At 40.5% G+C, this 26,984-nt stretch overlaps 1 protein-coding gene across 10 annotated transcripts in view; it reads right to left on the reverse strand.

Moving 5' to 3' along the window:
* The window catches only part of phldb1b (pleckstrin homology-like domain, family B, member 1b), a 92,435-nt gene that overhangs the window by 41,978 nt on the left and 23,473 nt on the right, over positions 1-26,984 (reverse strand). For 9 of the 10 annotated variants that reach the window (XM_072454360.1, XM_072454386.1, XM_072454352.1 and 6 more), the window contains exons 3-5: positions 22,423-22,546; positions 22,174-22,344; positions 2,080-2,205 (exon numbers count right to left, since the gene is read on the reverse strand). In XM_072454360.1, coding sequence (XP_072310461.1) covers positions 2,080-2,205; positions 22,174-22,344; positions 22,423-22,546 — 421 coding nt within the window. Of the gene's footprint in view, positions 1-2,079; positions 2,206-18,396; positions 18,497-22,173; positions 22,345-22,422; positions 22,547-26,984 lie in introns of those variants that run through there. The other variant, XM_072454411.1, reaches the window with a different exon arrangement.

The raw sequence follows: 26,984 nt of genomic DNA on the forward strand, positions 1-26,984 counted from the left end.
TTATTACGATTATCTATAGTCGACCAGTCACAATTATTCAATTTAATTGTTGCATTTTGGGATGGGCAACATGTCAAAAAATGAACCTTTATTGAACCTATTGAGATCGAGACCTCGTTTTCAAGGGTGAAATATACAATTTATATTCAAAATTTCACATTTTAACCATTATTCGTGATTATTGAGAGTTAAATCTTTAATTTTCTTTCATTCCTGTGGTATAACATGTTACTAATGCTCAAGTTTGTGACCAGCTTTACAAAATTGAACTTTTTGAAAGATAAAATAAAGTTAAATGTGACAAAAACAGCCAGATAAAAAAATGACTTAAGTCTATTTTTGGCCTGAATATTGAAGGAAAAAAACTGAATTTGATTCAAAATTGGTTCCAAATATTACATTGTGACTGAGTAATTATTAATTTTGCTATTCAATTATTATTGATTAACCAAATAATCTTGACATCCCTACTGTATCACAATTTTCTTACATCCTAGACCCCAATTTAGATTCTATCACGATTCACGTAAACCAAGCATCTTTTAACTGCCTTTTAAGAGGTATCTAAAGTCATCTGCTTCTTCTGAAACTTCCCACGTCTTTGCAATTGGTTGAATCCATCTGTCACTCACTCAGAGCACTGCTGAACCTGACTAATAGGTGGTGTGTGTGAGAAAAAAGTGTCCTTGTTCAAGCATGGAGCTGCAGTCAAGAGAAAATATGTCAATAACAAAATGGACAAAAAAGGAACATATTGCCCCACTCGAGTTGCAACATGGACACACCATTAATGGGACTGACCCTGACATCCACACTAGCAAAGGTACTTTTACAGTGAGAGGTTTCAGCACAACACACACACACACACACACACGAGTAGCTAAAACTTTTGCCTGGAGACGCAGAGGAATGGGGGAATGGGGGAATGGGATGCTCATAAAACATGCATAGTGTGAAGACAGCGCCAGGTCCCAGCTGGGGATCCTTCAGACCGGGGGCCACAGAGCATTAGAAAGTCGGGCTTGTGTGTCACAGAGGCTTTAATTTTGGCTTGCATATTGATGACAGGCACTCGCTGGCTTGCACATGCATTATTGAATTATATTTGGAAAGGTTGCGCGGTTATTTGCAGGTTTTTACACCGGATTAGGGCTGTGCGATTAATCGATACATAATAGAATCAAAATCCGGTCACGTCAATGATCAGCTAGTTTTTGTTTTTTAAATCTACAGCCAAGTAGGTCTACAGCCAATCCTCTGCCAGTAAAGGAACGCGGTTTGGGTCAGAATTCAGACTAGGACCGGAATAGTTGTAATGTCAAAAATGTCAAATGAGTGTTAAAAGTCACTGATTAAAAGTCTCTCGTTTTACGTTCATTAATAATAAGAGTAAAAGTGAATTGTGACTGATAAATACAACGGTGGGGGAAAACGTGATTATTTCTTGTTTTCTATTTTACCCGACCCTACATTGGCTGCATTGGATAAAATGGGAAAAGTGTCTTGCTCATGGACACAATATACCACATCAGTGCGGGAAAGATTCAAACCATCAACGCTTCAGTTTCTGAACACTTAACTCACTGCACCACTGTCGACCATATGATGCATCCGTTAGTGTTGCATTATATATTTATTTAACAAAATAAAGAACATTAGAGATTGTGTTTTCACCACATAAATGCACCGACAGTCCAAACATTTACCTCTGCATCTGTGATAATTGTATACATTCACACTTTTACGTGATGTGGACATTAAATAGCAAAAACAAAATGGATGAAGTAATATAATAGAGTGTTGTACGCTCTTAAAACCCGTGCCTTGTTTGGGCGCACTTCCTCCTTCCTCTCCGGCTGTAAAAACCTGCAGAGCTCCACCTCAACACGACCGGGGAACACTGCGGCCCATTCATTCATTTGGGCCGGAGAGAAACCGAACCTTCAGCTGGGACGTTCTCCACAGAGGGTTTATTATTCAAGGGACAAAAAGGTCTGTGTGCACTTTACAGTAGTTAGAGAATGAAAGTGTGCTTTATAGCGACACAAATTAGGTGAGAAACTGCCCACTGCCTCGTACCTGTACATCGCCCGTAGTCTCCAGTCGGGAATCTGCCTCCCTGGGGCATCATGCTCTTCATCCTAAAGGCCTCTTCAGGGTGGTTGAAGCGGAAGAAGGCGGACTGGCCAAAACACAGCATACAACCTGGAAAACATCACATGCAACGGCTGTTATTATGTGCTATTTTCACAGTAGGAGCATGTATTGTGTCAGTTCAATCTGCATTTATTTGACAATTACAACAAAAAGTGCTGTAAAGACAACAGAGAAACACAAAGTTAATCGATTAAACTGTTACGGACATAATTTTTGACTAATTTAATAACAGGATAATCATTATATAGACTCCAAAACGTGCCATGATGTGAGAGAAGACATGTTGTTACTTGAAAAAGGCGTACGAAACATGCGCAATTAGTGGCACATTAGCTTCCTTTGGGTCAAATGTAGTAAAGATTTCATATTTGTGGGCCTTTTGTGATTCTAAGCAAACAATTGATCAATCGAAAGAATAAAGAAAGCGTCATTTGTGCTGATGACATCTCTAACAACCACCAATAATCATTTAAACCACGAGGAAAACCACAACAACCACAAAACTAACAAATATCACACTATGTACAGTAAAGGGCTGCACAATATAGCAAAACAAGCTAATTGCCGTTACATTTGCCTTTTGAGTTTTATTACAAGGATTCAGTTAAAAGTTCACATGTTAATCTACGCTTTTTCAGACTTCCTTTTGCAGTTTTTATGCTGGAAAGGACATTGTGTTGTTTGTGGAGGAAATGATGGCACCTCCGAAACTGACGTCTTTGCGATTTTGGTCATAATTGCGACTAATCTCGCAGCCCGAGCGCAGTGTGTGTGTCTGCCGTGAGGAACGAGGGGCCGGGCGGTTATTTCTGTACGTCACGCATCGCACTGGTTTAATGAGCGTGTCTATCTCGAGTGCCTCGCCCCAAACGTCCTGCTTTTATTTCAAGTCAACGCTTAAGATAAAGAGTCCGACGGGCTTGAGCGGCCGATTTGCGCCGCATACATCGGGAAGGAGAGCGAGCAGGTGTTGATGTGCTGATCCTGTCGAGCGGTAAGAGGATTATTCAGGCGTTCCTACGTGACCTCGGCAGTAAACAAAGTGCCTATATCGTAATCGGAGGTTTGAAAAGGCAATAGCAAGATAAGCAATCGCATGTTTACTGCGGTTCATAAAGCGCTATTGTCTTCTTTTCAAATAGATGGTCATATCGGAGCGCAGATAAGACGCCTCTCCGTGGATCTAGACGTTGACACAGCCTCCGTTTCCACAACAAAACTCTCTGTGTGTTTCGTTCGACTTGAGGTGGAACAGTAATGTCACGTCAAAAGAATATCATTTTAATTGTCCTTCATTCTAATCCGTTACCGTTCAAATAGTATGTGACCAGCTTCATGAAAACAAACCTTCTGAATGCAAAAGTAAAGTTATTGTGAGCCACATTAAAAGCATTATACTTTTAAGTGTACTTTTTGAGCACAGATTTAACTGAAATTACTTTTTTGTCATTATTTGGCTTCTAAAATAGTCACTGTTATTATCTTTTAGCTCTTACCATTGTATTGCGGTCTGAATAATCACAATTATCAATTAACTGAATAATCCCTCGCTGGTAAGATTCTTTTTGGTCAAACTGCAGTAAATCTAGATTGAATTAGTTCATTTAGTCTTTACTTATTTTAACACCACTTTCCCTTCATTTGGGAGCTTATAGCCAGTAATGATTTGATTCAAAAGCCCTAATATTTAAGTTTCCACCGTCATAATAATTGCAGCGGTCCAAAACGCTGTGCACTTCTGTCAGGATCATTAAGTACGAATAGGAAAACTGAGAAGATGCTGAGTAAGAGTTTGGGTCGAGCTGCAGCTGGATGTTGACTACGTCTGCCACGTCAACACCACTTCACTTTTCCTCTTCCTGTTCTCTCCGGGCCGTACAGTCTGGGCAAAATGTAGGATTCTGTTCGAAGAGCGCATTGTAAACGACTCCAGGAGCAAATATAAGCATATGGCTGAAGGGGTTCAGTCGATTAATCGGTTGATGGCATCTGGGTCAACCAAAATCTGTTGACTAATTATTTTACTGGCGTTTTACTGGTATTTTACTGGTATTTTACTGGTATTTTACTGGTATTTTACAGGATTTACATTCACAACAGCAGGACATGAGTTATGTCGAGACTATGGAGTGAATTCTGACTTTGTTATTTGTCATTTTTCAGATAAATACATTGTTTACAAGTACACATGGGCTTATTATCATGATACTTGGTTTGGAGATCTTTTGCCAGCACAACTCATCAACCCCTTTTAGTCGACAGAGAGAATGTCTTTAATGGACCAGGAATTTCTTTAGACGACTGCAGCCCTAAATACAAGAACCCTTTGAGAACATGTTTGTAGGAATCCAAACTGAAGGAACAACTAGGGGCGGGCAATATTGACAAAAAATAAATATCCAGACGATTAAAATTGTACTAAAATGCATGGAAATGTCTAGGTTGAGGATGAATATGATAAAAAGCAGTGAATGGAAACCCAAATGTATCACAAAAATGCAGAAGTATCATCTTAGATGCATGTTTAGAAGATTAAAGTCTCTTTATTATGTTTTCTTTATACGTTTTACTGAGTTATTATATTATAAGTAAATCCAAAATGAATAAATACTATACACAGGCACGTTAAAGACAAGCCCCGATGAAGGAACATGGCCAGTGCCTTAAGTCGATGACCGCACTCATTACAGCGTGTCTCTGGTTCAGCCTTTGGCGGCTGGTAGTTATCAGTCCACTGAACATGTGCAGAAGTGACCGCTCTGACCAGAGCCAGAGCTGCTAGAGCGAAGCAGCGCGAGACAAAACTGGAGATTAAGAAGATGGAGGTTTTTTAGATTTTTAACTGAGAAAAGTTTATGACGTGACAATTCAATTCAATGTACTTTTGTAACACCCAAAATTACAACAGCAGCTGCCTCGAAGGGCGACAATAGGCAAACATCCAACCTTTATGAAAGTTTGTTTTTCTGCTGCAGTTCCAATGGACTGGCTCACAACAGGTTTAAGATTGTAATACCAGAAATGTCAATAGATCCGTGAGCTCAGCCCATTCTCCCTTTCTTCTAGTTTATCTCACTCACTCTCTCACTCTCTCTTTCCCTCTCTGTCCCTCCTTCTAGTTCCTGTTTTCTTCTCTACACTCCCTCCCTTTCTCCCAAAATTCACCAACACACACAAAAGATCAAGCTCTCATTTCCTATCTTCCTCCACTCTTTCTCTCTTCTTTCTCCCTCGCTTCCCCTTGTAACATTCACAGACACACAATCCCACCAGAAGATCAAGCTCTCATTTCCAACAAAAGCCAACTTTAAAAGGCGTAGCTGGGAGCGACGTGTCTGCGGTACAGTCATGACATATTCATCGCTCGCTGTGGAGGGTGTGAGGGATTTGGGGAAAGATCTGTGAGCGCCACGTGGCCTTTTACTCACAAAATCAGTCGTGACTCAGGTTCACGCTGCACCTGTAAAAACAGTGTCTGAGTTTAGGCTTGTTGTAAGTCTGGGGTTACAAAAGAGGTATGGTATGTGTGACTGCAAACAGGATTCTTCCAAATTGCACAGATATCATTGATCTACAGAGGAAATGTCACAAAAGATAAATAATATAAGAAATATAGTTTATTGTCCTTTTGGGAAGTCACAATAATTACAATTCAGAGCACAATTTCAGTTCTGGCCACTGCAGGATCTAGTTACTAAAATTTAAACTATTATTTTTATGCTGAAAAGGCTCAATTATTTATAACTTTCAGTATTGATTAGTAGTCTTTTGACAACCCTACTTTTATCACAGGTTAAAAGCGATTGTAATACTACTTTGAAAACAGAAAGTGTCCAATCTTTCAACTTTCCTTTAGTAGATAATCCCGAGCAAAGAAAAGAAAAACTGAAACGGAACTATTCTATGTTATGATTGCCGTGTCATATTAATAACAAAGTCTCAAAAAATAGTACCAAAGGCCACGCTTAATTTCATACTGACATTTTTTTAGTTTTGAATGTTTTAAGTTAAGTTTGTTACAGTTTGACCGTCGTTTGATTCACATTTTCATCATTGGAACGGTCAAATGTTAAAACTTCAGGATTGTAGTTTAAAGTCAATCAACCCAAACCTTTATTAGTTGACTCCTTCTCACGATTACCAGCAGAAAGGCACTAAAAAGTCCTATTGGCCCGAGAAATAGTTAGTTCCAAATGCCTTCCCTTTGTTGAACAGTAAACGACAAGCTCAGCCCACCCATGTGTTTAATGTGTGATCTAATAACGAATGAGTTGAACCTTGAATTTCTCCTGGGACAGACAAAAGCATCTATTTTACTGTGGTTATGAAGATGTTATGAACCACAGAAGAAAGGCTTGGAGTGAGTTAGTTTGAGATTTGGTGAATTTAAGCTGTCGTTTTACAGATAAATATAGCAGTTCTCCGTAAAAATCATTTGTAATATGTAAACTCCCAGGTTTTTAGTGCACTTTGGGTCAGAAACGTGGTCAGATCATCGAGATACGTAGTCATTTCGAGATCTTCCACCAACACGTCACCCTTTTGGTCGGTTTTAGTCCACCAGGAATTTCTTTAGTTGACTACAGCCCTATAAAACTCACTATTTGACCTCATCTATCTCCTGCACATTCCTCACTATTTAGCTTAATGCCTCGCTGCGTCCTCTTGCCCCACACTGACAGTGTTAAACCCTCTGGTGGTGTGCTCGTTGGTCCGGCACATGATGGATTCAGTTCTACATCTCTCGTGCGCTCCACTGTCTTCTCAGCACAAACCACTGCAGGCAGCTGACACTCACCCGCAGGGACGCACCCCGCCGCCCCCTCTGCCGCCCCTCACCCCTGACCCCCGATGCACCCCGGAGACGTCGCCCCGGCAGGGCAGTCTCTGATGTGCGGTCAGAGCGGCACCAGAGCAGCATGTGATGAGTCGGGCGAATGTAAAATTCAGTCATTCAAAAATAGGGCTTGGTATAAGAAGAACTAAAGGGTCACAAGGTCATGAATGTAAAAATAAAGATTTCCATTTGAATTTAGTGGTGCGCGATGTTGACAAAAAAATAACATCTTGATTTTTGAGTACCTCGACAAATTCATTTATTTTATTTTATTTTGTCTTTTGAACAAAAATTGAGGTTTAATCACCAGACAAATGTGAAATGTCTGCAAATTAATAACAACAAATCAGAAACATCACCTTCTACCCTTGAAATAATTATTTTTTATAGAATTTGTTACTATAAAGGATATTAATTAAAATGTTGCATATCTTAAAAACAACATTCAGAACATTATGTAAATTTCGATATATTGCCCACCTCTCAAGCTCTCTCAGCAAAAATGATATACATTCTCAGTGTTAAAAACATCCACGTCCACACAATAGTTTTATAGTTTCTCATATTCTTAACTAGCACAAACAAGAGCTTAACTTCGCATTACTAAACATCAGCATTATATTCAGTCGGCCAATACAATCCACGGGTTCTGAATGATGAAAAACTGGGACTGTTGTCAATTGATACAATAAAAACATATATTATAGCTTTTGATTGGAAACAAAATGCTGCAGGAAGGTTCCAGGGCTCCAGTTCCAAACAGAATGCCTTCATGATAAAGGCTGGTACCGCTCTATACGTTGGCTCCAATGCATTTTCAATGCAAGTTAGCATTAGCATCCAAACATCACAAACTCTGAAAAACCAGAGCCATTTTGGCAATTGAAAACCATTTGACCACATGAAAGTAACATCAGAGCCTCATTATAAAACATTGCGTAATAAACATCTAAAATCTAACATTATGCCGGACAATAATGCACCTAAAACATTGCAGCACCAATTGACAATGAAATGCAACAAACCAAGTCTCCATCCGGGATAAACTGGGTCTAAACCAGGACCAGAACAGGAACAAACCAAGTCTCCATCCGGGATAAACTGGGTCTAAACCAGGACCAAAATGTGACCACCACCAAAGTCTTTCTTGCCCTGTAATTTGCCAGAAAGATCTATTTCCTAAACACCGACCGACCAGGCAGGTGCAGCCGCTGAACGTGCAATATTCCTTTCACCAATCTATCTGCTCCAAGCCGCTGACGCTGAAGTCCATTACTGTCTCTAGGTGCCAATTAGACGCTATCAATGCAGCCATTACTGACTCTCATCGGTCACGTTTCAAGGAGCATTTAAACGTAAACGGCAGAATTAATAGTGGATTAACAGCGCCGTGCGGTCGGTAGCATTTATCTATGTCTACGGGACATTTAGGTGGCAGGGGACGCACTAAACAGGGCCATGCATCACACACACAGAGCGAGGTGAAGGTGGAACGCCGGGGGGAACATAAATCAAACCTGTATTTCATTACATAAGGTCCGCGCGGCGTTGACTCCGGAAAGCGGAGGCGATTCATTTCGCCGCAACAATCTGAAAGGTTAATTGGTGTAAGCACAACAACGCGTGGAGGGAATGACGCCTGCACGTGATTGATAAGCGAGGTTGTGGCGTCGGAATACGCACCTGACGGATGAGGATCGATGGCGGGAGAAAAGCCATGTACGTTGAAAAATGACCATGTGAAACAGCCGTGCAGCTTTCATTAGAAAACGAAGAAGGTCATTCATTGTTTCCCTCGTGGATTTAGAATTAACAGATGCATCGTTTAAAAGAAATAACACTCTAATGAATATACAATGAGCCTCTGAGCAACAACTATAACTCACATTGTATCTCAGCTGGCAAGATTACATGGTTAAGTGAGTATAAGTTCTAAAAATAATAATAATAATCGTGAAAAAGAAGAAAAAAATACTTTAATCTTAATTTACACCCCATAAAGCTGGCAACATGTGGAAAGGTGAATGTAAAACCTTAATGTTTCTACTCACAATACTTCTAACTTTTGTAAATGTGATGGTCCCTATTCCCAGCTCATTCACATTCATTGTTTTCTTTCTAAAAAAACATTAAAAGTCCCCAATGCTTGCTTCTTTTTAAAGACAATAAATGGGGAAACAGCCGGAAGACATCCAAACTGAAGGTATATTTGGTTCTCCTTTACCACACACACTCAGACGTCTCCTCCGCACGTGTTTTGAGGAGGCTCTGGAGCGCTCTGGAGGTCACGAAGGCCGTGCGTGATGGCAGGAGCTTGTTATCCGTGTGACAGCGAAGGTGAACGTCTGAGTGAACTCTCCTGGCTCTGTCAGGACTAATCCCTCGAACCAAAGACTGATGTTGTTCAGCTTTTAGCACAAGATGCAATCCAGCTTAAGGTCAGTGAGAGAAGCCAGACGTGCACAGTGGTTTAAAAACATGTTTTAAGGACGTGTACAGGGTTGGAACTGATGCATAATTCACTCTGGTCAAATTGTGTTGATGCCTATAACATTTAGCTTTGTACAATTCATATTTTAGACAATAATTACTTTTAAGAATACAAAAAAATTAAATATCATTCTGGGTTTTCCATTTTGCAGAATAATTGATTGACCAAACATGCACATTTGGATTGTTGGAATGCTGTCTTTTAAATGAAGTGTGTAGACAGTAACTCTTGACAATTAATTTGGTCATGCAATATAATAGAATAATTAGTTCTAGTAATTGAGTCGATGCACTTTCACAGCGCCATGTTGTTGCAGAGTGAGATTGTGGTTGTTTTGCACGCGCGGGTGTAGTTTAGTGTCGCATTCAGTGTTCAGCCAGTCACCTGTCCACGCCCCGCACTGCCTTCTTTATAGCATACAACACTGCTCGTACATAGTCTGATCACACATAAGTTCCCGTATCGCCGGGTTTTGAATTAATAAGGGTAAAAATGTATGAATGAATGAAAGGAAAGCGTCAGGTTAAACTTTCAATTCAATAGAGCAAAACACAAAATGTAATAAAAGGAATATCGTACGGTTTTATCATTCACCTGCAGTATCAACAGCCCAAACAAGGACGAGAAATACTTCACGAAGAGCAGACAAAACACCTGGAACTGGAAAAGCAAGTTAGCTCGGATGGAAGAAGAGTTCACGGACAGAGAGGAGGAGATCCCTGACCTGACAAAGTTACCTGAAGAGGAACGAGTGAATACCAGCAGGAACGAGAGCTACGAGAGCGACGAGCACGAGATCAGATCCTGACTCGTGAAGAGAGAGAGTCAATGCATGAGGCTGACATCCCCTGGAGACTGGAAAGGCCTGAACGCTACAAGAAAAAGCTGGAGAAAAGGAACAAGAAGACGCAGATCCTCCCGACGCCAAACAAACATATCTCCAGTTCAGTTCATTCATCTGGATTTGAATATTTTGACTAAATTGGATTTAATTACTCAGATTTGGAAACATCTGAAACGTAATCATTTAGTCCAAATATCTGATTAGAATGAAATGAGCCAATGCTGGTCGACCTGTGAGGAATAAACCTGAATAACGTCCCTCTTTGGTTTGTGTGGTTCAACTCTTTAGACTGAATCAGAGTCAGTAAAGCAGCTGGATACACTAAAAACTCACATTATCCCTGTAAATATGGTACAAATCTGAGTCCTTATAGTGGCATTCTGTTGGACACGAGACAACACACAAAACCCGTTCAAATATCTGGTCCACATCTGGCACGTTGGCACTATTTTTTATGAAACACAGCAGCATCTTCAGGGAGATGATTTTTCCAACTATCAGCAGTTCACAAAATGGCACAGGACTCTCCAAGATTTAAACCACGAGGGGAAACGACACTTTCAGCAGAAATATAGTCTATATGACACTTTATAAGCCATTAAAAGGGTTCGTCTATAGAAAGTCAGAGACAAGGACAGTGTCAGAGGCAGTTTTGTGCAATGGATAGTGTCTGTGTGCGTGTGCGTGTGCGTGTGCGTGTGTGTGTGTGTGTGTGTGTGTGTGTGTGCGTGTGTGCGTGTTAATCAGATTGGGTTTCTGAGTGTCGTGTGTGAGATTATGCTCCTGAACACGGGACGATCGGGTCTAATCAGCACTTCATCAAACTGAGTGCTCCTGAGCTACAACAGCGACAACCTCAAGAGCTGCTCCATTTCACCAAAAACAACTAAGACTGACAACAACATAGGTGCAAGGCAGAAAATGTACTTTGAAGAGAATAATATTTAACAAACTAATGAAGGAAACATAACTTAAATGCAAGTCAAGGTCATTTAAATCAATAGGGTATTGGGTACACATGTTTAGTAACAATATTAGTCGTTGAATTGGCAGCAGTGATGGTTGCAGTAGATGCCACAGTCCAGAACACACTAATACAAGTCAAAGATTTATTGGTCATTGGTTATTCATTGCTCGACTAAGACGTGCTCTGATGATCGATGATAAATTGACTAAAAAAGGGGCAAAGGTTGTCAAAACTCTTCAGTATCTCGCATGTATTGGACCCAAACTGCACTCAAATACAACAACTGTTCTTACAAATGCAAATATTTGTACAGAAAAATGAAAGGGAATTGTATATTTGTATGAAAAAGGCTGAACTAAGCTCCAAATCGTCATCTACATTACGCCATTCCTTCTCTTTTATGCTGTTTGTTGAGTAACTAATACATTTTTTTCCATCGACTCATTGACTGACTAAGCAACGTTAGTCCTAAAAAACATACAAACTGCAGACAGAAAAGTCCCCTATTACGAGAATCAAACCAGTCACGCATTCCCCCCATATTAGATGCAAGGAAAGTGTATTTGATCACCAACTCTTAGAACACAAACACGACCTGAGCCAGAAGGACGGTCCAGGTCCATTTTTCTAATAACTCATACATTAAGTGGATTATGGAGTGCACAATATAGACAAGGACGTGTGATTTAGTGAAGGTCGAAATCTATATAGAGCCAGGTGAAGTCAGCAATTTACAAAATGGGGCCCGTCTTGGCTGCCAGTCGGTGACATTTTAACTTTGCATTTAACATTGACGTAAAAGGTGCACTTCAGGCTCGTCTTATCATACATGAAACTGTTCATTGCTCTGCATTGTGAGGCCGCAGACCTTTAGTCGTTTAGTCAATTCATCGGTCAATGGTGTCTACATTTACATTCAAAACGGGAAAGCGGTGAGTTTTATTCAGATTTGGCTGTGAATTGTGAGTTTATACCGCCTTTTTTACTGATAAATACAATGTTTACAAGTAGTTTTCCATAGTCTTGTCACTGCGCTTTGTCAAATCGTAGAGACACTTGATGACACACCATGCCATGCCCCTTTTAGTCAGCTAATTGATGCAAAAAACACGTCTTTAGTCGACCACGATGTCTTTTCTTAATACACTTTATTTTAAAATGATGTCCGTACAAAACAGCCACGTTAAAACAACACGAGACACCACAATTTCTTTGGTGTTAAACTGATAAGCTTAACTCATGCATAAATGTGTTTGAAATAATCATGTTTGAAAAGGGCATTTCAGACGGGCGTAATCTGTGTTATCATTATAATAGAGTTACAGTTCATGCTGCGTTCAACCTTTTGGAAATTGCATTTGGTTTACACAAGAAGTGACATTTCTGGAGTACCAAACGTCTATAATGAAAAGACAATGTTATCAATGTTACCGGCCGCAGCATAACGGTCTCTTCTTTGTTCCAGTCAGAGCTAATGCCACATGTGCCCCCGGGGCTGCAGTGGCATCCAGGTCCGTGTGGTAAACCCTGTTCCACTCGCGCCATTAAAAATGCATCGAAGCAGCAAATACTCAACAGTACCTCTAATAACACGACTGCAGTTATTCTGTGACCGCGACGAGTCTTTCCACTGCGTTAAGACTCCGCCACAAGTACTTTAACCCACAAGAGGTGGTCCGCGAAAAGACAGGAATGACCTCGATGGAGTGAGAACACGGAAGAGCTGGTTCGGTTTGATAATGAAATACAATAAGTGAAAAGCTTTGGGTGAAACGTTAGCACACAGGGCACTGGGCGATGATATGGAGGATACGAGAAGTGTATAAAGTGGATTATGTTGTTTTATATACTATTATTGCTTCAGTATTTTTACATGAATACTTGCTTTGTTCATACTATATGAACACTAACAGCAGAAATATTGTGATCTTTACCAAACCATTTACAATACCATGATCCTTTGCTCCATTTCAGTGCAAACAACATAAGAAGACATAACTGCTATTAAGCACTTTTAAATATTGATTAAAACAATAATGATCCACAAGTCACTTTAAAAGGAAAAAGTAGCATATCTATAATTTTCCCCTTCAAAAAGGCAAATTTGTGATATTTTGATATTTTTACAGTGCTATCATGACGTGTGTCTGGCACTTTGGGCAAATGTTTAAGTCTGAAAGTGCTTTTAAATAAAGTTGGTATTGCATGGTAAGATCTATAGACTTCTATTCAAAGCAGATCAATATTTAAATTTCACCAAACGTTCGCCCAGTTCCTCCAGCAGCTAACTCAAATCCGATCTGTATATTGCGCTCATAGTTTGGCAAAAAGCAAAAAAGTGAGTCAGCATCAGATTAGGGTTGTGAAATGGGCCAAAAACTTGATTTGTTTACCTCATATTGATCCTGATTTTCTATACAAATTTGTATTGCCTTATTAAAAACAGCTTAAAATAGCTTTCAATGTTAATTTTCTTACCTTTAAACAAGACAAATTCGTAATCAACACAAAAATAGTCACGTTTCTTCATCCAAAGTTTGAATTCTGCTCAAGCTTTTGACAGAGGATTGGCTATGACAGAACCCTACGACAGGTAAAACTGGAACAATGCAGCTTTACCCTTTATTGCTCCCACTCTACATGTTGACAGCTGCACACTTAAAAACCCTTTAAAAACTCTGAAACAACAATGCCCCGTTTACGTCCCGGAGCCTTCTTCCCTCAATCTGTCCTCTGGCAAACTTTTCATTCAGTTTATGAGGCAAAGACTTGAACTGCTGCAAAACAAAGGCGTCTCCTGCTGAAGAGAGTGTGGGACGTCACCGGCAGAGGACAAAAGCATGCCCACAAACGCACGGGGCAGTTGCTATGGAAAGACGGTTAGTTTACAGCCCGCGCCGCAAAGGCCAAAGAGGAAACCCCCCCCGCCCGCCCGTCCTCGGTTAATCAATGACTTCAGTTTGTCCCAGTCAAACAGATAACGGTCTGGTGCAGTGAAAGAGGAGGATTTGAACCTCTCGCCCGCGTCACGTGAGAGTCAGTCTGGGCAAATACAGGTTGGAAAAAATGACATGGAAAGATCACATGTTTAAACCAGTCTGACGCCGGCGGTAAGCCTTCGTGGCATTTAGCGGGGGAGGTTCCTAATTCGACCTGATGGCGAGCCAGAACCGACAGCTTGCCTTTCACGCTTCCGTACGGCCGCACTTAATATTCATAATAGCCGCACCGACCGGCCGCGGTTTGCAGCGGGCGGTCAGCTGCTCTCTCCCGTGGCCGCTGCACATCACAATGTAAACGCACGCCGGTGGCTTCTTGTCCTGCGCCCGGGCAGATGTTCCCCCCCCCGGTCCTCACCCGTGGCACCTCCCCACGCCCTTTGTCAGAGCCACTGCCCTGCTGCTCACACCGGCAGATGGGTGGTTTGAACTCACTGAATGCATAGGTATCTTCGAATAACGTCGAAACAAATGCACGCGTCTGTGAAACTTTGGTTGAATCACATGAGTTGTATTTTGGGAGTTAGCTGGAAATTTGGGAGTGAATCATTGACTTTTTACTACTTTTATATATATAAACTGGGTGCATTTTGGGTCAGATACATGGTCAGATTTTTAGTCGACTAATCGATCGGCTGGGCATGTCTTTAAACGAACAAGAATTTTACTGGTCAAGCCCTAATGTTTTTATATATTCACAGACCCAGATGGAGAACGAAAAGCGCTTACTATGTGTGTGATTAATCTACTTTTACTCCCACTCTGATTAGTAAATGAGACAAAAACCTTATCACACTTTTTGTCCTCGTTTTGATCCCTCGCAGTGGTTTGCCTTCGTAAAGTTTGCATTATTAAAACCTAATAAAATGGTTTTCAATACAGAATTCACGAAGAAAGAGGTTTAATCATTGCCGTTCAATCAAAGTCTCACGTTTCTTCCACATGCTTTCGCTGACAGAGTGTTGGCTGCAGCGTCGACGGCTCGATTCAAACGCCAAAGCTGATCACTGTGAGTCTTGGATGGCAAACTCTGGACAGTGGTATATTTGCAAACATGGTTATTTGAATAAAATGACCTTTTGTTGTCCCTTTGTTATCTGTAGACTAAACAAGACTAGTCACATCGCATTTTGATCATCCCTAATCATTATCTGGACTATACAGACTGTAAAACTCATGCCGAAACATGTTTTATAAGCAAGATTGAGGTATTATTAAATCTAAATGCCACAAAAGAATCAATAATACACTTATTTTCTCTCTATAGAAGCATTCAATCACAATATTTCCACCTTTATTTGATCAAAAATGTATGTTTAAACGCGTCAATATGTCGTTTCACTTGCCGACTAATCTAAAAAATGGTCGCTGACTTGACTACAATTATAATCAGGAGTTGCTTGGTTTGCTTGGTTTATTTTCGGTACCCGCAGTCCGTCACATCTGTTCCTCGTCGGAGCCTTGACCTGCTCTTGTCTGAGGACGTTCGCCCACAGAAAGTGTCATCACCGACATACAGGAACTACGCGCCGGTCCACCAGCTGTTCCCTTCTGCTCCACACTGCACCACAGCAGCGCTCTGACCTGCGCTCGGGCCCCTGGGGAGCCCATCACACGCACAGCAGCCGGGACTGTGTTTACTAAGGGCCTCCACATCCTCCGTTTACTACAAGGGTCAACGCAATGTGTCAGGGCCAACAGATGCAGGGGATATGGGCAGTGTCAACTTGGTATTTGTGCGCTGACAGGTAAATCAGGTGTTTTACCAATTATTACAGTTCACTGGAGACTCTGACTGACAAAATCTTCTTATCCAGGCTTGGAACTGGCAAGAATGAGGCTGCGTTATTCTTATTCATGAAAAAGTGGCTTTGTTTTTCAACACATTTATTTATTTAAATCAAGAGAGAAACTTGATCTGGAAGGCTAAATCAAAAAGAAACAAGCGCCCTGACAAAGACGTCTTGTGTTGGTGCTGGTTTTGAATTAAAGTATTTTTCATTTTTCACTATATGCAAAGTGCCACGAATGTTTCTTTATGTTTTTTTTTTTTTACTTTCAGGTAAAGTCTCTCCTGATTTGATCTGGCATAGGCCTATGATCCTTGCAGAGCACTTTCTTCCCATAAAGCACTCACCTCTCCATATGTTTTGACATTCATTTGTAAAGGGACAGTGCACTGGGCTGGGCAATAGGTTTTTTCTTGAATTGATCGATGTCCATTTATCGTTACTGATCAAAAACAAACTAAATACTGCTTTCGGTATTGATTTCATGTACAAAAACGATACAGACTTTAAATAATTACAATTTAACACAAAAAAATAGCATTACATTGACAATTAGACATGGATGAATCTTGAATATTGAATTGCCCAGCCCGTGCACTGTACATACATTAACAAACGCACCTGGGTTAGCAAAACAGGCTAACCGTAACCGTAACGCAACAACAAAATGACAATAGGCTGATTAACAATTCAAATAACAACACAACACAGCAGGCTTCTTGTGCCACTCCCAAGCCAAGTCAAGTATGCAGATAAATTTGCTTCAGAAACATAATTGCACATCATGGATACACGCGATCGGTGCTGGGGGCCTCGGACTTGTTTGGGAAAAGGCTGGTTAGCTCTGCCGCCCGGTTCAGTGACAGTGGGCCCAGGAATAGCCGTGTAACAGTAGACAGTCTGGTCATGCCGAGCCGGACGGGGAGGTATCCAGGGGTAACTGCACACGTATATGTTTGTGTCTATTATAGGGACTCACACGGAGGTTAGGGGAAGTCGGAACGCTACTGAAGACAGCAGCGCTACAGCAGGTGTCGCATCGGACTGAAGGATTTACAACTAGATTTCGATACTGAGGGAACAGCAAAAGAAAAACATTTGGGACAGTGCTATTTCATAATCACCAATTGGTCTTATACTAGTTCTGATGTAGAGAGTAATGATTGCAAATCGATTCAGAAAAGGTGTGATTTGACCTGTTTATGTGTCTAGTTTTGATACTAGTATTGATACCTGTGACAATACTAATGACAGATGAAAGACATAGACACATTCTATAAAGTTAGGACAAAAGTTGAGCATTTTTAGCAGGACTTTGTGTGCAACAGGAAAAAGAAGTTGCTCTGAGTCTTTCTGCATTCTTTACTGTTGTTGTCCTAATTACAGGTTATGACACAGGGCCTCGATTTTCCACCAGTGTGACAGGGAACATTATAGTTTGTATTGAGCTTTTTCCAGGTTTGCCGTGAAAAGAAATGCCCTTTCGAGTGAATACCACACATTGGTTTGATATATGATATACATATTTAACCATTTTGGAGTGTGGATGGCAAACTTCTGATCCAAAAAGAAAGCACTGGCCAAATTTAAAGAAGCAGACACAGTGGAATGTACAATATTTTCAACAATACATACTTTTTTGCTTTCTGGAACATGTGATTTGGTAACATTTTAGTAGGTGGTGCATCATGGAATCTATTTAACCAAAAAAGTGTGCTTTTGACTGAAGAACACTGCCATAAGAGTCATTAGTTTAGCCTATATGGTTTATATTACCATTAAACTTGCTCATAAACTGGGCAAAAGTATTCTACAAACTGGTAGTAAACAGTTTTATAACAAAAGTGCTGCTATTGTCTTTGTGAGATTTCTAACCCAAAAGTATTCTCTTCTATGCTTCAAATACTGCTCTTTTTTCCATTTCTCTGTCATTTCAGAGCTGTACAAACGAGCTGAAGTTGCCATAAACACAGGAATCTGGTGCATATGTCTATTTACTTCCAATCTCGTGGCTTCGATTGCCACATTTTGTAACTTTTGCATCACTGGAAGCGCAGCAAACACGCGTGGGCTGCGGACGACCCCAATGCGCTTTGACGCACGCAAACCCGCGTCCGAGATAAGGTTACGCTGTCGATAAATTAGCACCAAGCACCGGGTACAACAAATTACCAGCCGCGGAGAGCGAGACACAACTTGAAAAGCGGTGGAAGAGGACCTCAGACTCTTCCACGGCACCACTATTAACGCGCGTCATTAACGTCCAAAACGAACCAATTACAAAGCAATAACACAAACTTCACCAACTTACTTCACATGCACCGGGTGAGTCTTCTCCTCTCCGCTGTCCGCGTCGCATTTAGTCCTTTGGAGAGACAGCCAGACACGCGTTCCTGTCCCGTTTTTAAGGCGATATTCTGTAGAAACGTCGGGGTTTTGTCCCGCTGCGGCTTTTGTTATGATAATCCCGGACGCGCACAGACGCCGCGACCTTCTCCAGATATGGAAACGCGTCTGCGCTCCACCGACGCGGCCGCGGCGCAGTCCGGCTTCATTCAAACCCGCGCGTGCGTTTGCCCCGCTCTCCGTCTCTTGTCCCGTTACACGCGTGTTCCGCTGCAGCTGGCGCGCGCGGTCATGTGTCTTCTTCTCCCAGCGGCGCGCGCGGAGAGTCAGAGGGAGGAGGGGGGGGAGGAGCGAAGGGTGGTCGTGCTCCTGAGTCAGAGTCAGGGGGGGGCCCGAGAGGAGGCCCCCCGGGGTCAAGCGGCGGGCTCCGGGGAACGAGTCACGCGCCTTGTCACTGCGTTTAGTGGAATGACCTGGTCCTGCGGTCGATGATGTTGGTCCGTTGACAAAAGTGAAAGTGAAATGCCATGTGGATAAATAAGGTTATTAGGTTAATCGTGGTTATTCAGGTCACAATCGTAAGAGCCAATCATTTTAGTAATAAATGTAAGTATTTTTTGTTCAATATACTGCTCAAATTAGACCCAAATGTAATGAACTTTTATTGTATCTGTCTGTTTTTGTCACATTTAACTTTATTTTGTCTTGCAGAAAGTTAAATTGTGTAAAGCTGGTCACAAACTTGAGGATTTTTAACATGTTTGAGCACAGGAATGAGAGACAATTAAAGATTGCACTGCTGTTTTGTCATTTATTCTCAATAATTGTGAATAAATGTGAATAATCGATAAATCATCATGTTTTTTTTTCTCACAATAGTCGTAACACTGATATTTGATATCTCGACATCCCTATTGTTGTGTAATGGTTCACAGAAATTATTGGCAATATCTCTTTGAAGTGTGATAGTAAACATATAATGGGATGTGGGTAACACTTTAAAATGGGACGTTAATAATCTCTAGTTATTTGTTTAGAAGCACTTGTATGGCATTTATCATATCACTATTAAAATCTGTTTAATAAACAGCTTTTTAAAGCTCTTACAAAGATTTTTCACATGTTTTAGTTATTAGCTTATTAACATTGATAAGCCGTGTACAAAGTGAATGCTGTGTAAGTGCATAAACAAATAACTATAGTGCTTATTAAGGCCTTGGTTTACTAAGCTAAGAAAGGGTATTCAAACTTAAACACCATTTCAGCCACAATATTTCCTTTTACTGTCTTTTCTTCTTGTATTCTGTATTTATTTTTGCTCTACTTGGACAGTGTTGGGCATCTTATGACCGAAACGTGTCATGGCACAGTTAAAATACTGTTGTTTTAATTAGGGCTGGCTCATAAATAAGTATGACTCACATTATCATATCCACCCAATGAATATGAATCCAATCTCACATTCAAAGTCCAAAGTTTCCTACTGATTCAAAAGCGTTGCATTAATTGTCGTTTCCCCAGAAAAATAAGAAACAACATTCATTTGTGGAGTTTTTCCTCGTCCCACATTTATGACTCTGTGTTAAAGATGAAAGGTGCCGTGTTTGTTTGAACACCACAATTATACATTAAAGACAGCTTATACTGCACCCTCGAGCCACATCCACCTCACTCATAAATCCTTTGGTTTGCGTCCCACATAATTGGCCCAGAATTGCAGGGAAAATTGTTTAAAAAGAACAAATCGTAGAGTGACTTTATGGGATTTACATTGTATAGTGTGAGGCTGTAGAACAAAGCCTGCAAAAGTCTGACAAGTCTTATCACTAATTTGCAGCATTTTGCAGCATTTTACAGGGTATTAAATGTGTTTTTACTTGAATTTTGTTGTTGGAATTTCCCGTTGCTTCGCCCTGACTTACCAAAGATTAACACTAGCTACTTGTTACACACATTTAGGACCTTTAACCAGTCAAACATGCAGTTGCACTGTTGTCTTTAAATTGCCCGTGCTGACAAGTTCAAGCCATCAATACAGTTTTCTTATATTTTTAGATGAAGCAGCATTACATACATACATCCGTACACACGCTGCTTAGTCACACATGCAGGTAATGTCAAGGATTACTCGTGTGCAGAGGGTGGAACCACAAAGTCTAGAGTGCTTCCTGCTCTAAAATCACATTCAGTCGAAGTGTAAACATCTTTCGCAACTTCTTGAGCTCATCCCAATCCGCAGTCAAACTTTTCCTGTCATGTGAACTCTGATTTACCCTCTCCTTCATTCTTCTTCTGCTTTAAAACTCCCTCAGGGGCTAAAGTTGGATGAGTCTGGAGTAGAGGGGGGGAAGTAAAGATAGTCCACACTCTGGTTACTTATAGGCCGGGAGGTTTTGAATAGCCAAACACAGACCCACGGACAGAGCAGACACGGAAATAAACACATCGATGGTCTTTGTTCGTATCGAGTGTTTCATCGACAAATCGTGACTAGTCAATGATAAAAAATGATAATAGTAGTTGTATTTTAATAATCGTAATTGTTATCTAGACAATTCAGACTCTAAAACAAATATTCTCTATCTAAAGGTATTCAGTCACAATGTTTCACCCTTTATTTGGTTATGTTTTGTATTTCCAAAATCTCAACGTACAAAATAAATGATCGTTTGACTAGTTGACTAATCCAATGGATTCCCAACTTCCCAAAGCGTGTAGGTTAGAGAAAATATTGCATTATAAATATATATGGTCCCATGGGTAAGCTCGACATGAAACACACTTAAAATGTAAAATTTAAATTAGAAGAATTAAACAAAGCAACCAAACCAACTGCTCAGATTCAGGTGGTAATAACTTTGCAGCATCAGAAACATTGATCAGACTCCAGAATGCCTGTGGAGCTGAGCAGGGTTGAAAATCAATTCCGTTCATCCACTTCCGTCCAAACGCTCAGTGGTGCACATGCCTGAGCACAGCAAACGCACAGAGTTAAAACTTATTAACACATGCGGACCTCAGGCGGTTCTGTAATCGACCCCTGGTTCAAAGCCCAGGCTGTGCATTTTAAGTAACAGACCTTCTGGCTCGTTCACTCAATTTCCATTAAGTGCAAAAATGTGCTGATCTCTAGTTTACTGTAAGGCAGTGCAGCATTTCACCAAACCAAGGACATCAGGAAAGAAGAAACACATCCACCAGTGTGTTTATGAATAAGACTCTGAAGCAGTTCAGCTCAGCCAACCACATGTTAAAGGAGCCATGTTATGTGTTTTGTCAAGTGCTTAGTATTGAGCTGTAAAATAAATACATCATCATTTTATATTATGTGTATTGTACACTACAATGTGGAGCTAAAACGGCTTAGAAATAGAAACAGGACAATGGACTTCCTGTTCAAAATGGCAGAACTTCATAGGGATAAGCCCCGCCTCTTCATTGTGACATTTCAGCGGAGCGGATTGTCGTTATTATTTGTGAAAAGTGACTACGGGACATTTCAGAACACGACATGTATCACTCAACAAATAAGTACAGGGATGTGGGCGGGGATAGGAGGTAGGTGAAAAACAGGATTTTTCTGAGAGGTTCAGTTGCAGGACAAGACAGGATTATACAAATATGAATCAATGAAAATACATTTGAGTAAACTAGGAAACACCATTGTAACGAGGTAAAAAGCTCACAAAAGTTGATTTTGCATAATGTGTCCCCTTTAACATCATCAAATATTTGATGTTACCTTGGGACAGGCGGATGGGCTGTGTGACCTGGAGCCCGTCCACGGAGCACAGGTTCCCACAGGGATGCAGCGTGATCAGCCCGGACCTGTTCTCGATGAAGCAGTGCTGCGCTGCCACTCCAGGGCCCTGGATGTTAATGTCCATCGGACCATGGCCCAGTGAAGTCCGGCCTGGAACCACATGCAAACATTACATCACTATACAATACATTTATAATACTGTTTTAGTCTTTAACTGCTGTCTAATACCTTCAGGAAGAGGCAGCAGAGTGATGGCTATGCTCAAGCGCCCACTTCCCAGACTGACCAGATGGGGGCGCTCTGCTTGGAACTTTAAACCCTTTCCTGTGTCAATCAGGTCCAAAGGAGTGCTCTGGAAAGTAGAAAAAGTCCATTATATGCAGCCTGTTAGTTCTGTAAGACATTAGTGATTTGCCATTTTTGAGTGTCTTGAGAAAACGCCAGAACCAAAAAAGACACAAAAGTGACCACTAATGCCAAATACAGTCACATACCTTATTTACACGTCTTATTTCTCGTTTTATAATGTTTTTGTGTATGATGTGCCACAGTATCTTTTCAACAACAACAGAATAAAGTGTGCCGCGACTCAAAAAAAGGTATAAAAACATGAGATCTGCCAGTCTGCGTGACATACAGCGTGTCATCCTGAGCGGTCACACTACAGTATCGGCTCCACTAAGATCACTTCCTCTGTCTGCATTCACACAACTGTCTGGGCTATAATTAGCTCCAAGTGACGAGACCTAATCAGCAATAATTTCCTGTCCATTTGCTAATCACTGCTGCGAGAGACGTCGGTCAATAGTAGTTTGACGAAAGAGAATTAGATGTTGGATTGGACCGGGGCGTTCTTTGTTGAAGCGCGCACCGTTTTAATCTTGGTCTTATTGGCAATATGGCAACGTTGGATAAGGAGAAATCAATTACAAAGGGCCATTTCCTGCGTTACCGCTCTGTACCACTAGGAGGAACTTTCTCAACACACTTGCTTGCAGGTTGTCACAGAACAGATTTTAGGGCCTTGAGAAGACTGGGGTTCTGTTGCTGTGGAGGCACGTTTTGCCGGAAGCTTTTCTCTCAAAAATGCCATCTGGTGTTAATAAATAAAATTGGCTTTAAAACTATAAGCCGCTCAAAGCTTGTCAGGACTAAGCAGCAGGGAGCAACATCACAGTCTTTACATTGAATTTGCTGAGTTAACACATGAGTCTTAATCGTGATATAAATATGTTTCTTAAGAATGTGGTTTGAATTATAATTAGTTAATAACATCTGAGGATACAACGCATTTACCTGACCAGTAAAGATCTGATAATTAGAATGAGATAAGATTTGATTTTTGATGTGCGTTTACATCCACAAAAGAAAGTCTATTTATTTATTAACCTTTATTTAACCAGGTAAGAACCCATTGAGACCGAGACCTCTTTTTCAAGTGTGACTTGGGGCAAACACAAATGATAAAAATATTTAAGAGACATTTAAGAACAAATCAAAACACTTAAAAGGACAGACCATTTTTAAAGGATTTTCTTTCTTTGTTTTTTTAAATCGCTCAAAAAACCCTATAAGTGAGACCAGAGGATTTTGAGAGTGATGCATTTTTTCAAAGACAAAGTAATGACAGTGACTAATATTTTTTAAATAAATCTTAAGTATTTTCTCTTAATTTTTTGTATTTGCCACGTTGTTCATCTTTTTGCACAATATTCCTTGTCAAAACCTGTGCATGCATACGCCAGGTTCACGTACTTTTCTAATTATTACCGTACTTTGCTTGGTGAGGCAGTCCTTGTGGTATTATTATAATTATTTATCACAATTTTACAACCGTAAAGTGGAAAGTTACAGGACGTTAGTGCTGCTCCCTCTGTGATGTCATCAAAAAGCGACTTTCCACCAAACAATCAGGAAAAATGTATGCTCAACGCACTCATTTTTCTGAGTTTAAACCATGGATGTTTTATATTAACTGGATAAGGCACGCCCCCTCTGCCCGCGATCCAAATTGAGTAGTGGCCGCTCCGCTGTACTGCAGCCTCACGGCCCAGACATTCAAAGAGTTCAGCTTGTGAAATTGCAGTTGCTCAATTCTTTTTGGTCTAAAAATAAACACACAGTTTCTAAAATCCTTCAAATTACATTTTTGACATCATGGTGAACAGTGTTTGGTAATCTGCTGTCGGCGTTCACGCTTCCACCATGCAAAGCATCATGGGGAAAGGCCAAGAGTTTGCTCCACAACAAGGAAGTAATGCAGAAGAAGATTTTTTGGGCGACATGTGCCAATGAGCAAACGCCACTGACTTGATTGACCACCATCTTGTCCTCCCGGGGCTTGGTTTAAACAACATTTAACAAAATAAAGATGTTCTATTAAAGTATTACTGTTGCTGCTGCTCATGTCCAACCAGGAAGTAAAATAGTTAATCTGGGGAAAAAAGGAACATTTTTGTCGTGGAATGTAATCACGTTCACCTCGTTTTGGCAAAATGTACAGTATAGTCCTGTCATGTGCACTTTAACCACATCAGACGTAACTGTTTACTGTTTACATGCCATTTCAATAATCACTCCAGAACTCATGGTGATCACATCTTCGGGGAGCATGCGAACACAGCCATGACTGCAGGTGAAATCGGGTGAAGCGCTGACACATTCTGACAGCTTCTCTAACGTGTCCCCGCGAGCCACGTTTTAAAACAACATTATTAACTATATCCTGAATTGCCACACGCCTCTGTAGACTTTCTGAACCACTTGAAGGCACCTGTCTGTGCTGCTGCTCCGGCCTGACGCCTCCGTGTGCGCTCATGGGATTAAGTTGGTGGAGGTGCAGTGGCTTGAGAGGTTCGGCCCTAAGAGGATTGGTGCGACTCGAGGGGGAGGTTTTGGAGGCAGCAGGAGAGGCAGAGACATGTATTTGAGCTCAGTGTCTGTGTGCTGCTGCTAATAAATATGTGTCACACTGACAAACGCAAGATATTATAGATATTCATAGAAAGCTGAATACATGGACAGGACAAATTGTGGTTTATGTGTCACACAAAGAGGGAAACAGAGCCAGAAAGGGTTGGCCAATTTAGGAAAATGCTGAATTGCATGTTTTTTTTTAATTATTAAATATAAGTATTGCAATTCTTATTTGATTTGTGATTTGTGTTTTGAGATTAGGATTTGGGGGAGAGTTCACGTTCTTGAACGCGACCAGGAGGATGGACAAAAAGAGTAAAATAGGTCTATAAAGTCATAAATAGTGGTGGAAGAAGTACTCACTTTTGTTTGATAAGTAAAAGTACAGATACAATAAAACATACACACAAAAGTTAAAATGTACTTTAAGAGTTAAAACAGTAAAAGTATTTCTCTTAGATTTGTGTATTTCTGTGTATGCATTACATGTAGTGATTTTCATACTAAAATGTGCAGATTTTTGGACAACAGTTGCAATTCCAATCAATTTCTTATATTTTATAGTGAATTTCCTGCATTTATTTTGGTCTGCCAAAAGCTCGGGTTTAAAACAACCCTCAAACCATAAGAAAAGTACTTTATACTTTCAGTCCGGTTAACACGTAATGAAGTAGAAAGTACAAATATATATATGCTCTCAAATATAGTAAAACATATCCACTGTAAAAATGACTGAAGTAAAGTACAGATATCTAATATGTTCACTTGTTCACATGTTCCACCACTGCTAAAAAAACAGTCACATGTCGGCCATTTCAGCACATGTTTAGATCTAAAATACAGGTTTAGAAGAGTAGAATATGATGTTGTTTGCGGAGAAAATGTTGGTACTTAAACTATTGCAGCCTTTGTGGTTTGCTTCGATTTGCACAGCCAGCATTACTATTAAAATGCATTATAATGTGCAATAATATGTGCAATCGTGTCACATTGTGGAATGAGAGCAGCTGAGTAACAGAAAGGCAGGTCATCTGTCAGTAATCAAGCTGAAATATCCAAACAAAACCCAAAAGTGACGCTGTTTCCTCTGCATCCATCATTTTAGATTGTAGCTACAGTATATTTAACGCTGCAATACCGACGTTAAAGTTTCCGGGGGGAGGACAGAGCGGGAGGGGATAACAACTGAGCTGACGGAGGTGAGCTCTGAGCAGCAGCAGGTGGCGAAGCGTCGGCCGGTGTCACGACAACACAGTGACATATGTTAAAGGGTTCAGCACAACCCACCTGACCTGTTGTGTCATCACAGAGCAACGGCCAAAGTCATCAGTTCAAGGTTTTATGGCATGCACAATGTACTCAGAATAATTATTACTGGTGACGGAAAAGCCTTTTACAAGTATCATTTAATTAGACTGGGCCATGTGGTTATAAACATTGAATTGTGATCTGATTGTGTCTCTATTGGTCATTCTCCCCAAAGCTCTGTGCGAGTGGAAGTGGAATTGACCAATTTTCTTGGAGCCAGTTGAAAATTATGATGCAATTTCTTTGTCATGTTATATATAGATTAAAATAAACACATTTCATAACTTTGTGAGAGTGCCAAAATGCAATTAAACTGAAGTTAGACAAATAGAAACAATAAGAAAAAGCTGAAAAAACCCAAAACTCAAACATTTTTGGGGTGGGTGACATTTAAAGTGCATATGGCTAAAACGCAGTGAACATGATTATATATAAAACAAATTGCACAAAACAAGTGTCTATATAAATAATATTTTAGCTTTGGGACATGAAATGCTAGTTTGTCTTTTAGAGTCCCTTAAAATGATTCCTACATTTTGGATGGAAAGTTGTTTATTGATGATTCT

This window comes from Eucyclogobius newberryi, unplaced genomic scaffold (assembly GCF_026437365.1).
Source record: "Eucyclogobius newberryi isolate DKJ021-1_F unplaced genomic scaffold, fEucNew1.0.hap1 SCAF_10, whole genome shotgun sequence".
NCBI classification, from domain to species: domain Eukaryota; kingdom Metazoa; phylum Chordata; class Actinopteri; order Gobiiformes; family Gobiidae; genus Eucyclogobius; species Eucyclogobius newberryi.